The following is a 15,865-nucleotide window of genomic DNA, read 5'->3' on the forward strand; positions in this document are numbered from 1 at the left end:
TATTTATTTTATATGAAAAAGTATATTGTTAATAAATATCGAAATTTACCTTTTTCTCTCTTTACTCCTCCTTAATTTGAATTTTAAAAGTACTGCCCAAGAATCCGGACCAGCCCAATCCCCAAGCAGTTTGGATTTAGGGCCTGTACTGTGATCAAAATAATAAAATATGTTGTCTTTGCTCCGTAACAACTGATCTCCTTCTGTAACTCTGCACTTTTGTACAGTGCTTTCTTGTATGAGGTGTCAACTGGTGTTCTAACAAAACATCTTCTATCTCAGCATCTTGATATGTGACCACAAACTTGAATGATTAGAAGTAAAATATGGAAGTCTGCAGACACCGTGGTTGAACTAAAAAACACAATGCTGGAGAAACTCAGCAGGTCAAACAGAGTCCTTTATATAGCAAAGACAAAAATACATAACTGACATTTTGGGCTTGATCCTTTCATCACAGTTAAGGAAAAATGTTGGCAGGCATCATAATTAAAAAGGTAAGGGGGTAAGAGTGGTCGCAAAGGCAGAAGGTAATAGGTGGAGAAGGGAGGGAGGCCAAAGCAACGAACAAGGGTGGGGGGGGGGTAGGATGGCGAGGTGAATCAGAGAGGGAAGGGAAGGGAGGGGGCAAGGAAAGCAGGTTAGCAGAAACTGGAAAGTCAATGTTAATGCCATCCGGCTGGAGAGTGCCCAGACAGAAAATCAGGTGGTGTTCCTCCAATTTATAGGTAGTCTTGGTGGGACAGTACCTAAGGCCATGGACAGACGTGAGAGGATGGGAATGTGACACAGAACTGAAATGATTGGTTTCTGGGAGGGAGGTCTCTGTCACTGGTGTCGACAGAGCAAAGGTGCTCAGTGAAGCGATCTCCCAGTCTGTGTCCAGTCTCTTTGATGTAGAGAAAGCCATAAAGGGAACACCTGATACAGTAAATCAATCCTGCAGATACACAAGTGAAGTGTTGCTTCACTTGAAAGGTTTTGTTTGGGGCCCCAGACTGGTGAGGAAGGAGGTATGGGTGCAAGTGTGGCAACTCCTGTGGCCACAGGGGAAGGTGTCGGGGAGGTGGGGGGGGGGGAAGGGGCCTTTGTGGCCTTCTCTACATTGAAGACTGGGTGTAGACTGGGAGATCGCTTTGCTGAGCATTTTCGCTCTGTCCGCAACTATGACAGAGACCTCCCGGTGGCCAACCATTTTATTTCTGTGTCACACTCCCATACTCGCATGTCTGCCCATGGCCTCGTACTATCCCACCGATACCACCTGTACATTGGAGGAACAACATCTGATTTTACATCTGGGCACGCTCCAGCCAGATGGCATTAACATCGACTTTTCTGGTTTCTGCTAACCTGCTCTCTCCCTCCCTCCGCTCCCCCCTGTCTCCTTCCCTCTCTATTAACCTAGCCATTCCTCCTCCCCTTATTGCTGTGCCCTCCCTCCTTTCTCCACCTTTTATCTCCTGCCTTTGCAACCACACCTCTCCCTTTACCCTTTTATTTGGATGGCTGCCAACATTTTTCCATACCTCGCTCAAACGTGAAACTTTGGTTATGTGGTTTTTTTTTCTTTGCTATATAAAGGACGCTTTGACCTGCTGACTTTCCCCAGCATTGTGTTTTTACTTTTGGTTTTAATTTGATTAATCACTTGTTTCATAATGTTAGTGTATTTACCAAGTGTTTTGAACTAAAAACAACTTTTATCCCTCTGCAGTGCCTGTTGTAATATATCTGAAATAGTAGTTTGTGCAATAGTAGGTTTCATTGTGGCTATTTTATTCCCAGCCTTTAGGATTAACAAATAAAATGACCTAAGGCAGGTTGGACTGCTGACTGCTCAACAGATAAGCTCTTTATGGTCACTTTAAGTGCGGAGTAAACATGAATGCTCGTGTCATGCTGCTTTAATACAGAACACTCATTACACAGACAGACTAATTATAGTGTTGTCCATTATTCTCACATATCACTTGAAGCAAAGCTGAGGTCAAGCTTGTTCTGCTTGATCTATCACGAAGCAAAATACTTTATTGTTGTCAATATTACAAGCAAATTACTAGAGAGCACAATGAATAACTTTATTAATTAAAATCCTGCACTGTCAGCTTTTGATAATTACTGCAAATTATTACTGTATCTGAGTTAGGTTTGAACTTTTTAACATTATTACTGTCACTGAATTGGTAGTGCCTAGATTAATGCACGGGCTGTTTTGCAGCGGTATTTCTAGTCACTGGAGCATGTCGTCAATATCTAATTTCTCTGGAGATACCAAAATATTGCACTTAACAAAATTAGATATTTTTAAGGAATTGTCTGTTTGCTTGCATACCACTGAAGGTTATTTTATTGTGAATAATAGATTCTGTAGCTACGGCATAGAAGTGTGGTCCAGAAGATGTAGTTAAACATTGACATTTTGATTTTACGGGGCAGCGTGATGAAGTGAAAAGCCATTTCTTACTTAAGTAAATTCAATGCAAGCACCTAAAATAATTGCAAAAGTAATTTTTAATTCATCCACTGAAGACATTTTTCCAAATGCTGACACTTTGTTATAGATCCATACTTAAGTCATGGGCATTTTATCATTATACAGTGCTTTTGAGAAGTCTGTCAATCTGTGAGCTAATTAGAATTCCATCAACTTTGCTTTATCAAATTCCAAACCAAGGTTAAAATAATCTGAGCTTCATTCATGTTCATTGTTTCCTAATCGATTTGTGTACCCAGCTCTACCTCAGCTTTACCTCTTTTGATTTTTGTTTCCTTCTTCAAATCTGTTTATTGTAATATGTGTCAAGGGTACACTGAAAAGGCTTGTGTGACAACCAGCAAATCAAACCATTCATAAATTCATAAAACACACAGTACAGAGTGGAGAGTTAGAAAAAGAGCCTGGTTAGAATGGAGAAAGGGCAACATTATTTTACTAATGCAAGTCTGTTCAGGAGTCTGATAGCAGTGGAAAAGAATTTGTCCTTGAATCTGGTGAATTTTCTTTGTGAGGGAAGATAGAAGAGGAAGAGTATAGTCAAAGTAGAATTGTCCTTTAATATGTTGGCTGCTTTTCCGAGGCAGTGGGAAGTGTAAATGGAGTTGATGGGTTTTTGTGCTTCCTACAATTGTTGCAGTCTTGTGCAGAGCTGATCCGGTACCTTGCAATGATGCATCCTGACAGGACACTTTTGGTGCATCCGTAAAAGTTCTTGAAGGTCACAGGGGATGAGGAATTTTCTCAGGCATTTGGGGTGTGCTTTTTTGACCCTTATATCAATGTGGTTTAAGTAGGATAGGGTCATTAGAAATATTTACACCCAAGAACTGCTAGCTCCACTTCTGCACCACTTTTGCAATCGGGAATGAGCTCCACTCCTCTTGGAGAAGTCCTTTGTCTTGCTGACATTGAGAGAGGTTATTGATCTGGCACCAAGTCTTCCATATTTCACCTCGTACTTGTTTGACATCTGGTTTACAATGATGGTGTTATCAATGAATTTGTGATGCGAGTTGGAGCTGTATTTGGCGACACAGCAGGGCCCCAGTGTTGAGGATGATCGCAGATCATTTTTATTTCCTCAGTAGTTCAGTAATTCCTCGAATCACTTGGCATGTGGTATCATTATTAATGTGAACATTTGTGTAAGGGTTGTTTCAATGAATAAAAATGCCTTTCACAATTTAAAAAAAAGGATTCAGTAATGAACTTCCAAATATTATGGTACTTAAGGCAACTTAAATATGTTCTATTTTGCAGCAGACATAATTTTTTCACAAATGACCAGATTGTCTTTTAGTGTTTCAGCTAGAATAACAATAATTTAAAGTAAAAGGTTAGGCTATAATTTCACAAAGTTAATAGATTTAAAGCATGTGAAATATGTTGAAATGGAATCACAATTATATGGTTATGATATTGGAGCCTGATTCTATGTTGTTTTACTATTGAATCTATGTCACATCACATGGCTAGATAATAAACCAAAGTATTACATTTATGCTATTAAATTGCAGAAGCTTTCTTTGGTCTGCTTTGTTCGATCGTCATTTTGGGTGAAGCTATTTAATTTAAAATCTAAGCCCAGCAAGTCTTCAGTAATAGTGGAGATTTGCCAATGGAGTCTAACCCATCTTTTAATCATGAGCTGATTCATTTTCCCACTCAGCCCCACTGTTCAGCCTTCTCCTCATAACATTTGCCGCTCTGACTAATCAAGAACCTATCAATATCTGCCTTAAATGCACCCAAAGACTTGGCCTCCACAACTGGCCGTGGCAACAAATTCTACAAATTTACCACCCTCTGGCTAAAGAAATTCTTCCACCTCTCTGTTCTAGACATCTCTCATCATGGGAAACAACCTTTCTATATCTACTCTATCCATGCTTTTCAACATTCAAAATGTTTCAATGAGATTCCCCCTCATTCTCCTAAATTCCAATGAATGCAGGCCAAGAGCTGTCCTCATATGATTATGTTTGTTCCCAGAATCATCCTTGTGAACCTCCTCTGATCCCTCTCTATCATCAGTACATCATTTCTTAAATGAGGAGCCCAAAACTGCTCACAATACTCCCAAGTGAGGGCTCACCAGTGTCCTATACAGCTTCAATATCAGATCCCAGTCCTGAAATTCTATTCCTCTTGAAATGAAAGGCAGCAATGCATTTGCCTTCATCATAGACTCAACCTGGATTTCTTTGGGTCACTGTGTGTATAATGCTTGTATTTAGCAAGTTATCCACTATTTTGTTTATTTAGAAAGATGACTGGAAAAAAAACAGCATGCTGGGTGTGGCGTTCTTACTCTACACTAGATGGCAGTTTTGCCTTTGCGTTGAGCTTCTTGCGTGTGCAGTAAGGGAAAGGCCATCACTGTTTAGTCTATGTGCGGGGTCTCTGTACGGGTGATTCAGACCCTATGGACTTCCTGGAACATGTGTTAGCAATTTAGAGGCAGACATTTATTTCTTTGTTTTACTGCTGGCTCTTTGAGGAAGTGTTGCTGCTGGATTATGAGCTGTCTGGATCATGTCAGAGGCCACAGGGATCAAGTTCATGTGACAGGCCAGACTGAGGAAGGATGAGGTTGGGGGAGGTAAGGAAACTGACCCTTGCTTTCAATACACAAGTCACAGCCTGTCTGTGAATCAAAGCCAAAATCTGGGGCGTTCCAACTCCACTACAGCTGAACAAACAAGATATTTGCCTGCCTTGGATTTTGCAAGTTTAATCAACAGCAGTTAAATGAAAGGTTTCTCTATATTTTCCTCAAGTGATTTTTAATCCTTCATTCTTAATTCTCCTTCCTCCATCATATTCTCTTAGCTCCATCCAGACGAACTGACCTGGAAATCCTTGGCTACTGCATGCTACAGTGGCTGTGTGGAAAGCTGCCTTGGGAGCAGAAGATGAAGGACCCTGTGGCAGTCCAACAAGCCAAAGTCAAGTAGGAGTTTTCTTCTGTTTGGTTTACTGCATCTAGCATGAAAAAATATATTCAAAGCACATTGGTTACCTTCGAATATCACATATCAGGTCCCATGTCCAAATATTCTTTTCATTCATAAAATTTAGAACTATTAACAGTAAATACAAATATTTCTTTATATAATCAGTTTCAAGCTTCAATGATTTTTATATTCAAATATACCAAATTGTATTTGAGTTTATTTAAAGAATAAAGAAAGAATATGTACTGATTCCATATGCCTATTTGATGTTTATGAAATGTTAAAAAAAATTCTCTTTTGGTGTTAAAAAAATTTTAAAAGTTAAACTGATTTGAAATATGTTAATGCGTCAGAAATTGACATTTGAAAGTTACTTAGCGGGGGTTCAGTAAAATGTTACAAAGAAATATCAGATTCTTTGATATAAATATAGCTGTTTGACAAAGATCCCAAAGAAGATTGTTAAATCAAAAGGAAATTAATGCATTACTCTGTAGAATTGAGAAGAGTTGAAGCAAGCTATAAAGAAAAAGTACAATGTGGAATAAGAACAGGAAGCCTTGTTGGAGGTGAAGATGATTAGTGAGGGAGGGAATAAAAGATATTTTTGAAAGCAAGAAGTAAGGGAAAAGATTTTTTAATTCACCTAAAGTCAGCAAATAACTTGTTCTTGGGTGGAAAGTCAAATTTAGCATTATATTTTAATCAGCAATATTAAAAATACATTGTAGTATAAAAATGGGTACATACAGGAAATGATTTATTCCAAGTTTCCCAAATCTACAGACTGTTATTAAAGTAATTACAGTAATATATACTACATGAGACATATAAAGTCTTATGATAGCTAATTAATTCCTGCTTTCAAAATAGATAATTATTTGTAATATTTTGATTAAATATTTAAAATGCCAAATAATGAGAAATATATAGTATTCTTGTCGAGGACTTGTGTCTTTCCATTTTTATCCTTCTATATAAAAATAATGAAGGGACTCGAGATTTTAGTTGGGAAACGTTTTCTCAGCTTAATGTGGGTTTGTAGCTGATTTCTTCCTTGCTATTAGAAGACATTCTGTAACTAATTAAAACGTTTTAATTTTTTTTACAGATTTATGGAAAACCTTCCTACCTCTGTGCATCAATGCTTTCCCTCTGGATATGAAAGCAGTAAGTGTGTTTATGCATAATTACACTGGTGCAATTTTAACGTTTCATGAGATGCTAGCCTCCAGTAGTCTTGCCCAGTCCGGACAGCAGTCTGCTTTCAAGCAGCCAGTGACTACCTCATCTTTTGCTCATTAGGCAAAAGGATTTCCAATGCCTCTGTTTATAACCTTTTATTAAATAAATCATATTAGCTATTTGTGCAGCAAGTGGCACAATTAACATTTTAAATGCAACTTTATTGATTCATTTTTTAAAAGTAAACATGCTAAATGGATTTTAGGATAAAAAGGATGACTTAATTAACTTGAATGGCTGCAGAGAATAAGCAACATTATTTCCCTTTCACTGCGAATTGGCTGTAGATTTTGTACATATTATTGGCACTGAACCTTATCATTCGCTTGACAGAGGACTTCAAGTGCATAAACCCGATTACAAATCAAGGAAAGCTATAATATATACAGTTTCCAAAGTAAAAATTTCTACTTTTAAATACATTTATTTTCCTTGTGTTTCAAATGCTTGTGATAAAGAGAATAGATCACCAATCTGGCCTTCCCTATATCTGGCAAAATTAACACGTCAACTAATTATTTCAATTCTGTACTTTCATAAAGAGTACATAGTTCTAGCCACCAGGCACCAAAAAATTATCAGCATGGGAACCTTGGAGGAAAATCACTTGCTTCACATTTTTTAGTGGAATTCAGAACATGCTGTTTGTTTTACTTTAGCACAGAGGATTAAAAACAAATCACATTATGTAAAAGGTATTATTTTTCTATTTTGACCTTCTAATACTCACTGATATATTCAGGCTAACCTGCCCTCTTTATCCCGTGATTCAGACAAGGAAAGATACATAACAGGCAAATAGTGAAACACCCATTTCTAAAGTAGTAGATCTATTTTTGAACTTGTGAAGGATTTCAAAAGCTACAGAAATTAACTAGTAGCCATCAACGGATGGGCATATGGATCTCTTGGCAGATCTAAAGGCCAGCAGTGAATGCTGCCTGCTTTTGTTTTCACAATGTCTGTAAGAACAGGGCCTTTGAAAAATACCTCGAATTCAGGAGGCCTAAGTCTTGCAAGGAGAAGATGTAACAGGGGCTTCCTACACTTAATTCTTCAGTTTTGACATCCATTCAATATTGGCCTATTCTTTGGTATTCACAGCAAATGAGACTGGATTTGGAGACCTAATAAACCCAGACTTCACCCCACTCCTACCTAGACTGGATTTGATCGGTCACCACCGTTGATTTGGCCCTAACCATTCACAAGATCAGGGCTTGGAGTGATGCATGAGGACTGTGTAGTTTGACTGTTGACATTGGGACAGCATGAATTTACTGCTTGAACAAGGCTAAAGGGCATAAATTAATCACGCAGTGCCATTCTGTGCATATTTTCCAGCACTATCCAATTTCATTCCGAATGCGTCTAACAAGAAAGATGAAAGAGAGTTCCAAAAATTGGTTGGCAGATATTTAAAGTAAACTAATCATCTTTCAGGTGGGAAAGCCATTTTTATTTATTGTCAGCCTCCAAGAGATCATGCCCTAAATCACATGCTCCTCTTGTTTGAGGTTGCTTTTCCTGACATCAGCATAACTTTTCATTAGATTACAGAACATATTTTGCACATTAACACATCATTTACTGAGGAAATGATTTGCATTGAGTCTGCAGTTTAGAAGTACAGGTATACACTGCTTAATGTCCATTCGGTCGACGTCCGACCTCATGTACATCCGTCGTCCATGGTCCCATAGGTTATAATAGAGTTCAGAAATATTGATCGGAGAACGGGACGTAGCAGACATAATCAGACTAAGTAACAGCTTCCCACTTGTAACACGTGTATCTCATGTCTACTGTACAGTACAGTAATATGGTGTTCGCACAATGTCCATGTCACATAATGCCCAATTTCACAGAACATATGGACGTTAAGTAGCAGATAACTGTAGTCTCTTTAGCCTAGCATGTTGGTACCAGCATTTTTACTCCTTTCAAGCCTCTTTCCACCCTAATTAACCTTATTAGCATATTCTTCTCTTCCTTTCATTTATATGCTTCCCTAACTTTCCACAAGCAATTGTTAAACTCTGCCCTCTCTGGAGTTGAAACTAGGTTTCTCTTCGTGAAATTAATTCTCGTGCTCGGAATGAAATGATGATCCAATATTGGTTATGTTTGCTATCAGATCAGCTTTTATTGAAGTATTCCACAGAAAAGAATGGTAATTTTGTGAGCTGTTCTGGTACACGAGGCGACTTCATTTTCAATAGATATTACATACTCAAATAGTGAAAAGTTGTGACCCAGGAGAAAGTCCCCGCTGGGGAAACCCTGGGAAACTTTGACCTGCAGCCGTCCTTACATTTGTCACCCAGGGCTCACATTCTAACAAAATGCTGCTGAGGTTCAAGTCCACATCCAGGTTTACTCTACATTAGCTATTGTACAAGAGATCAATTGGAGGGCTGCCTTTTCCCTCCACAGAAACCAGCAAATGTATTGTTGAATCCCATTATATGTATTGTAATCTAATTAATTGGAACTAGTAGATAATTTGAATGTATATAAGAGGTGATCAAAGGGCAAATGGGGAAAAAAGTCTACCTCCAGGGAAAATCTAACTGCAGCTGATACAATGGTTCATGCATGTTCATACTCCAAGCTGTAAAATGGTTCAACCATTTGATATTGTCTATGTATGTGTTGACCAATCCTCAGTCTCCTCTAGTGATACTGTTTGGTCCAGATATATGGCAGGGAAAAGTTATAATTTGCTTTGTTGATTTGCCAAAATTTGCAAGTACTTGCCTTTGTAATGCAAAAATTACAAAAAAAAAAGCATTGTTACAAGTGTAGGAGACAGAATAAGGCCACGTAGATTGATAATCTATTGATAACATCATTTTGTTCAAGGATTATGGTCATTACTGGCCCTGAGGTGCTCATTACCATCCCCTGCTTCACTTGATCTGGTAATGAGTACCTCAGGGCCAGTTATGCCCATGCAAGATGATGATATTGCTATATTATTGTTAAGGAGAAACTCTATTTAATTATAATCACAGTGAGCTGAAAGGTCACTTGCCAATTATACTCTTTTTTTTGTGTCCGGCTGAGAAATGCCCCTGATGGCAGAGCCATGGACAAGAAATGCCAATGCCAAATAAGTTGTGGCTCCAATATAAACAGTGCTGAGTGCTTTCTTATCTAATATAATGGATTTCTGAAATCACTTACCATGGTCAGCAGAAAGATTCACTTGCAAGCTCTTGCTGTACAAGGTGTAGCCAATCAAACATGAGGAAACTGCTGCAAAATAAATCGATTATGGAGAGCACTTTAACTTCTGATAGAGATAAAGAATACAAATGTACAGCAGCTTTGAGTTAATAGAACTATGATTTTCCAGTGCTGTGTGGGTCTTTCTTGAAAAATCTTTGCAGGTTTCTATTTTTAAAATTTATGATGGTGTGGATTTTCAGCTCTTGACATTTGGCTGCATTAGGTCCAGGCCACTTGCAAATCCCTTGCCCACAATTTAGAATATACACGCAGAATAGAGTCATGATTTCTGTAAATTGGAGGCAGGTGCAAAGATTTAGGAGCCCTGTCCCCTGTTACTTTCAACTCCTGTGATCAATTATGTGTATGTTTAATATCTTGGCTCCTGCACTGAATCAGATGTTATGCCGCAGTCTCAAGTTGCCTGATCTTATTTATTTAATTCTCTAAAGTGTAAAGAATCCCCTTTGCCTTGCATTACTAAATAGGATAAGGTTATTAGCATTTTGTTTCTCCTTCAGCATCAGTATTAATGCTGCTTTAAACATTTCTGTCACTGTCTTAAATTCTCTTGATCATGACAAAATGATGTTAATCTATCTGACGGAAAATATCCTAGTGGTTCAGTCCAGCAGTAAAATTACAATTAGAATAAATTATTGTGTGTAAACACATGATCAGCTGTTTCATTGCGAGACCATTGCCTGATTTGTATTCTTACATGGTATTGTAGGTGAAATAGTCAATTATCTGTCTTACGTGAGTACGCTGAAGTATGAAGAAAGGCCACACTATCAGAAATTGCACAACATCCTGTTAAATCTTCAGCAAATCAGCCGATCGAAGTGTGTGGATCGCCGTGGAATAGAACGTAGGGAGTCTTGGCTTTTGTCTGTCCCTGAAAATAATAAGAGAGTACAGGTAATTGTCACATCACAAGATGTAAGCACATGTATTTTATTTAAATGTTCTGCACTGCTATAAGGTTCCCTATGATGGATCTTTTCTGCTACGTTTTGTCATGGGTTATATAAATAAATAGTTTAAATGCAGATGATGCAGCACATGACCCTTGTCACGTCGTAGCAGAGTAAGGATTATTTTCTATTGAGATGCAGTATTTAGCTCCCACTCTTTGTGAGATCCAGAAGCAGAAATGGTAAGTTTCACTGAGGAAAAAAAAAACTGGAAGGGAAGCTGGTCAGTAATAAGTTTCTGAGAGAATTTGTTATAATACACAATTTGACAAGGATTGGGAATGGATTTTTTTGCCTTAATCAATGAGTGGCATGGGGAACCTAAAGAAGATGAGCCTTGAAATGACATTGTGGTTCACCAATGTGAGGACTATTAACATATTCATTTGTAATTCCTTTCTCTGCTATTTTAGCCATGAAGATAATACATTTATTTTAAACTTGCATAGAGATCGAACAAAAATCTTCACAAAGTAATAGCGCAGAATTTGAGGGAGATAGATTTTGAATGAGCTGCAAGGTTAAATGTTGGTCTGACATTTATTCCTGTGGAAAATGTTTTCTTTGTGCTGACTCTATTACATTTGATACAATAGGCACTCAATAAAACTTTCTGTTTAAAGTTAGTAATGGGTAAAATTTTGAATATCACTAGCTAAAAATAATTCTACATGGGAATTATTTGTATTTTCTATTAATTCTTGTCCTCTAATAAAATGTTTATTTGGCACATTTTTTCAGGAAGTACCAGAATGTAAATGTCCACTCACTCACTATTGTTTATCCTCCACCACATTGACTTATTCTTTCTTGTTCTCTCACTCTCATTTATCTTTATTCACGCTGATCAAACAAGGAATGTTAAAATTGACATGTTACTTAATCAATAATGCAGCATGCACTGAGATGGGTGAGTTAGGAAATGGATAGCAGATTTATATTTGATCTCAAGTTAATGCAGCGTAGAACAAAGGAGTTTGTCCAGATTTGCTTTCAAATGGTCAAGTCTAAAAGGGCATATTTGCACGAGCCGCAAATGAGTGGAGGTTGTGGTGAAGCTGGCCGATGTTGCAGAGAAATGTGTTTTTAATGATAGCACATATTTGTGGTTCAAGGTTTAGTGTAGACAGGTTCAGTTTTGCTTTGCCAGGGTTTTGATATTGACTATTTTTCCAAAATGTAAATAGAGGAAATTTCTATTCATCCATTATTGATAAGCATCTTGACCATCGGGAGGCCTTGGAGGGTTGAGGGGTGGCCTAAGGATCAAGGTGGACTGGAGGGTTGAAGAATGGCCCTGGGTTGAGGGGTGGCCCTCAGGTCATGGCCAACTGGAGGGTTGAGGGGTGATTGACTGGAGGGTTGGTTGTGAAATCAGGGTCAGATTTCGGATTTATTGACAGAGTACATACATGACATCACATATAACTCTGAGGTTCTTTTTCCTGCGGGCGAGGCAGAATTACCACTTATTGGTCGTGCACAAAAAATCCCTACACACCTACACACCATATATATATAAACAAGGTAAATAGATAATGACAGGGCAATACAGAGAAAATAAAACAAATCAATAAAGTGCACAAGTAAGAGTCTTTAAATGAGTTGCTGTTTGATGGGTCGAAGGATTGCTGTGGAGTCAGGGTCGATTGGAGGGTTGGGTGGTCATGCTGTTAGGGTCATTGTGTTAAATTGATACTGAGTCTTTGGATGATATTGCAAAGGGTCAACAGCTGAGTGGAAAATGGGAGGAAAGAAGGGTAAATCGTTAGGGTCACAAGGGTAGGTACAACCCAGGAAGGTCAAAATGGAACCAGGTGAAAGGGTTCCCACTTGACTTGATGGGAAGGTGATGGAGCACCGTGTGGGGCATTTACTTCAGAGACTGAAAGGGTTTAAAAGCTGCAGCGGAACAGATTACCTTTGAGATCATTGGTGATTTTGATGTAGTGGGGCAGAAACCTGATTGGTTGACATTCAGACAAATATCCAGGTGGTTGGAAATAGAATTATAGATCTCCATTTAATAAAAAGTATACAGACCCGTTGTCATACCCACACTCCAGTTCAGCTCCGAATCATGGGTCCTCTACCGGCATCACCTACGGCTCCTAGAACGCTTCCACAAGCGTTGTCTCCGCTTCATCCTCAGCATTCATTGGAGCGACTTCATCCCTAACATCGAAGTACTCGAGATGGCAGAGGCCGACAGCATCGAATCCACGCTGCTGAAGATCCAACTGCGCTGGGTAGGTCACGTCTCCAGAATGGAGGACCATCGCCTTCCCAAGATCGTGTTATATGGTGAGCTTTCCACTGGCCACCGTGACAGAGGTGCACCAAAGAAGAGGTACAAGGACTGCCTAAAGAAATCTCTTGGTGCCTGCCACATTGACCACCACCAGTGGGCTGATATCGCCTCAAACCATGCATCTTGGCGCCTCACAGTTCGGCAGGCAGCAACCTCCTTTGAAGAAGACCGCAGAGCCCACCTCACTGACAAAAGACAAAAGAGGAAAAACCCAACACCCAACCCCAACCAACCAATTTTCCCCTGCAACCGCTGCAACCGTGTCTGCCTGTCCCGCATCGGACTTGTCAGCCACAAACGAGTCTGCAGCTGACGTGGACATTTACCCCTCCATAAATCTTCGTCCGCGAAGCCAAGCCAAAGAAAAGAAAGAACAGGAATCAGCAATGGGCTAAAAGATAGTTATCTTTTTCTGGAAGTTTGTGGGGTCAGTCTGTTCTTGACTTTCACACTGCACACTGGAGTGTGAAAGTAGAAATGTGGATAGATATAACAACTGGCTTGCTGCTTGTTTCAGCACCGAGTCCTGGGATAGAGCTCAGCTGTTTAACATAAAGGGCCAGATAAAACTTTGCATATGACCTTTCAGCATTAGATCAGCCATGCATGGTGTTTAGAGACTGATTGTCAACTTGTACCAACAATGTAAGTGCTGTTTAAATGATAAGTTAATATGAATGTTTTAATTTATATCTGATAAATCTTTTAAAATAATTAATTAGTTTTTAATAATTTTAAATGTTTTTGAATATTGCATCCATTTAGAAACTGTATGAAAGATCTTTTACAGGACAGGCTATTGTAAGTCCATGAGGCATGGCATTGATGTCCAATGACGAAGCCCAGGTCTCAGCTTGTGGCCTGCTCTACTCTATAGATGACTGGTGGCGAGGCCTGGAGCCTAATCTGGACTGGATTTCAATACTCCTTTTTCTTTTTTGGAAAAGGGGGACAGACTACATTTGTTCTTGAGATACAACAAAAAAAGTACAAATCTGGATGAACTCAGTGGATCAAAGAGCATCCTTGGGTAGAAATGGCCAGTCATTGGTTTGGGTCGGGACACTTTATTAAGACTAAAGTAAAAAAGGGAGTAATAATGTGTCTCTGAAAGAGGAAAGAAGCTTGAGATGGTCTAAAAGGTGACAGAATATTGGATGGATGGTGAAAGGGGTAGAGAGACAGGAAGAGGGAGAAATCCCCTCTGTCTACCTGTGTCTCTTTAAAGAATAAAGATGAAATTCCTTCTAAAATAAAGCTATGGGAAATTACATAATAAACTTGTTCTCAATAACTGATTTTATGAATTGTATTAAAATGAATGTGTTTCCTCGAATACAGTATCTTTTTCAATCTATTCCTTGTTTTTTAACAAAGGCTTTTTTCAAAGAACTGAATGCTGCAGTTTGTCTATTTTTATGGAAGAGTAAATTATCTAGAGTTTCTTGCAAAAATTGACTTGGAAATATGCGTTAGGAGGCCTTCAATTACCAAATTTTCAGAATTATTATAAAGCTGCACAATTGAAATTTATTAACCGAATGTCAAATACTGAACAAATTCCAATATGGGCAAAAGTTGAATTGTCACAGCTTTCAGAGAACAATGCCAATTATTTTATATATAAATGGAGACCAAATGTTTTAAAGACTTATAATGTGCCTGGACTTAAACATTTATTGGAAATTTGGTATAAGAGATTATATGATTGGATCTAAGGGTAAAATTACTGTTCAGACCTCAATATATAGAAATAGGATTATTCCATTCTCAATAGTCAATATTAAAAGGATTGGGATTTGAAAAGTATTCGAAGGGTGGGAGATTGTTTTGAGAAGGGCGTCGTTCTTTCTTTTGCTCAGTTACAAGAAAAATTTGGGATATCATTGCTTATTATCAAATGCGAGATTTTTTAAAAGAAAATCTTGGACAGGAACTTAAACTTATTACTTTGATAGGTTTGAAAAGTTAATTACAGAATCTTTGAAAAAAGGTTTTATATCAGAAATATACTTTGGTGCAAGAAAAGATGAATAAACCTAGTGTTTTTAAAATAAAAGATAAATGGGAGAAGAAATTAGAACTTTTTATAGCGGAGGAGGATTGGGTAAAACTGTGTGAAGATGCTTTAACTAGGTTGATTAATGTGAGATATAGTTAATTATAATTTTTTACATCAGTTATATTTGACACCAGAAAAGTTGAAATAATATGATTTTAGGATTCAGATTTATGTTTTCATTGTGGAATACAAAAAGGGACATTTTCACATTCAGTTTGGTCTTATGAAAAGATGCAAAATTTTTGGGTGAAAATGAGAGAATTTGTAGAATGTTTGTACGATATTCAGTATTAGTTGATTCTTTATTTTTTTTATATTAGGACTCATGACAGATTTAAAAGAGAGATTAAAATTAGATAAATTTCAAATTGCATTTATTTGCTTGGTTCTAGCTATGGCAAGAAAATGTTTAGCGGTTACATCGAAGGATGATGTAGAGATAAGTATTCAAAGATGGCATAACAAATTGAAATCGTGTATTAGAAAAAATAACATATAGTTTACATAATAATAATTTTTTTTACTAAAATGTGGGAACTATTTTTAAAATAAATGGGTCTGAGTAAATGGTAACTATTT

At 37.9% G+C, this 15,865-nt stretch overlaps 1 protein-coding gene across 4 annotated transcripts in view; it reads left to right on the forward strand.

Moving 5' to 3' along the window:
* LOC138760648 (serine/threonine-protein kinase VRK1-like) overlaps nucleotides 1-15,865 on the forward strand; it is a 67,196-nt gene that overhangs the window by 38,398 nt on the left and 12,933 nt on the right. For all 4 annotated transcript variants that reach the window (XM_069931500.1, XM_069931501.1, XM_069931502.1 and 1 more), the window contains 3 exons: nucleotides 5,333-5,453; nucleotides 6,569-6,627; nucleotides 10,670-10,857. In XM_069931500.1, coding sequence (XP_069787601.1) covers nucleotides 5,333-5,453; nucleotides 6,569-6,627; nucleotides 10,670-10,857 — 368 coding nt within the window. The remainder of the gene's footprint in view (nucleotides 1-5,332; nucleotides 5,454-6,568; nucleotides 6,628-10,669; nucleotides 10,858-15,865) is intronic.

The sequence above is a fragment of the Narcine bancroftii genome, chromosome 4 (assembly GCF_036971445.1).
Source record: "Narcine bancroftii isolate sNarBan1 chromosome 4, sNarBan1.hap1, whole genome shotgun sequence".
Taxonomy (NCBI): Eukaryota; Metazoa; Chordata; class Chondrichthyes; order Torpediniformes; family Narcinidae; genus Narcine; species Narcine bancroftii.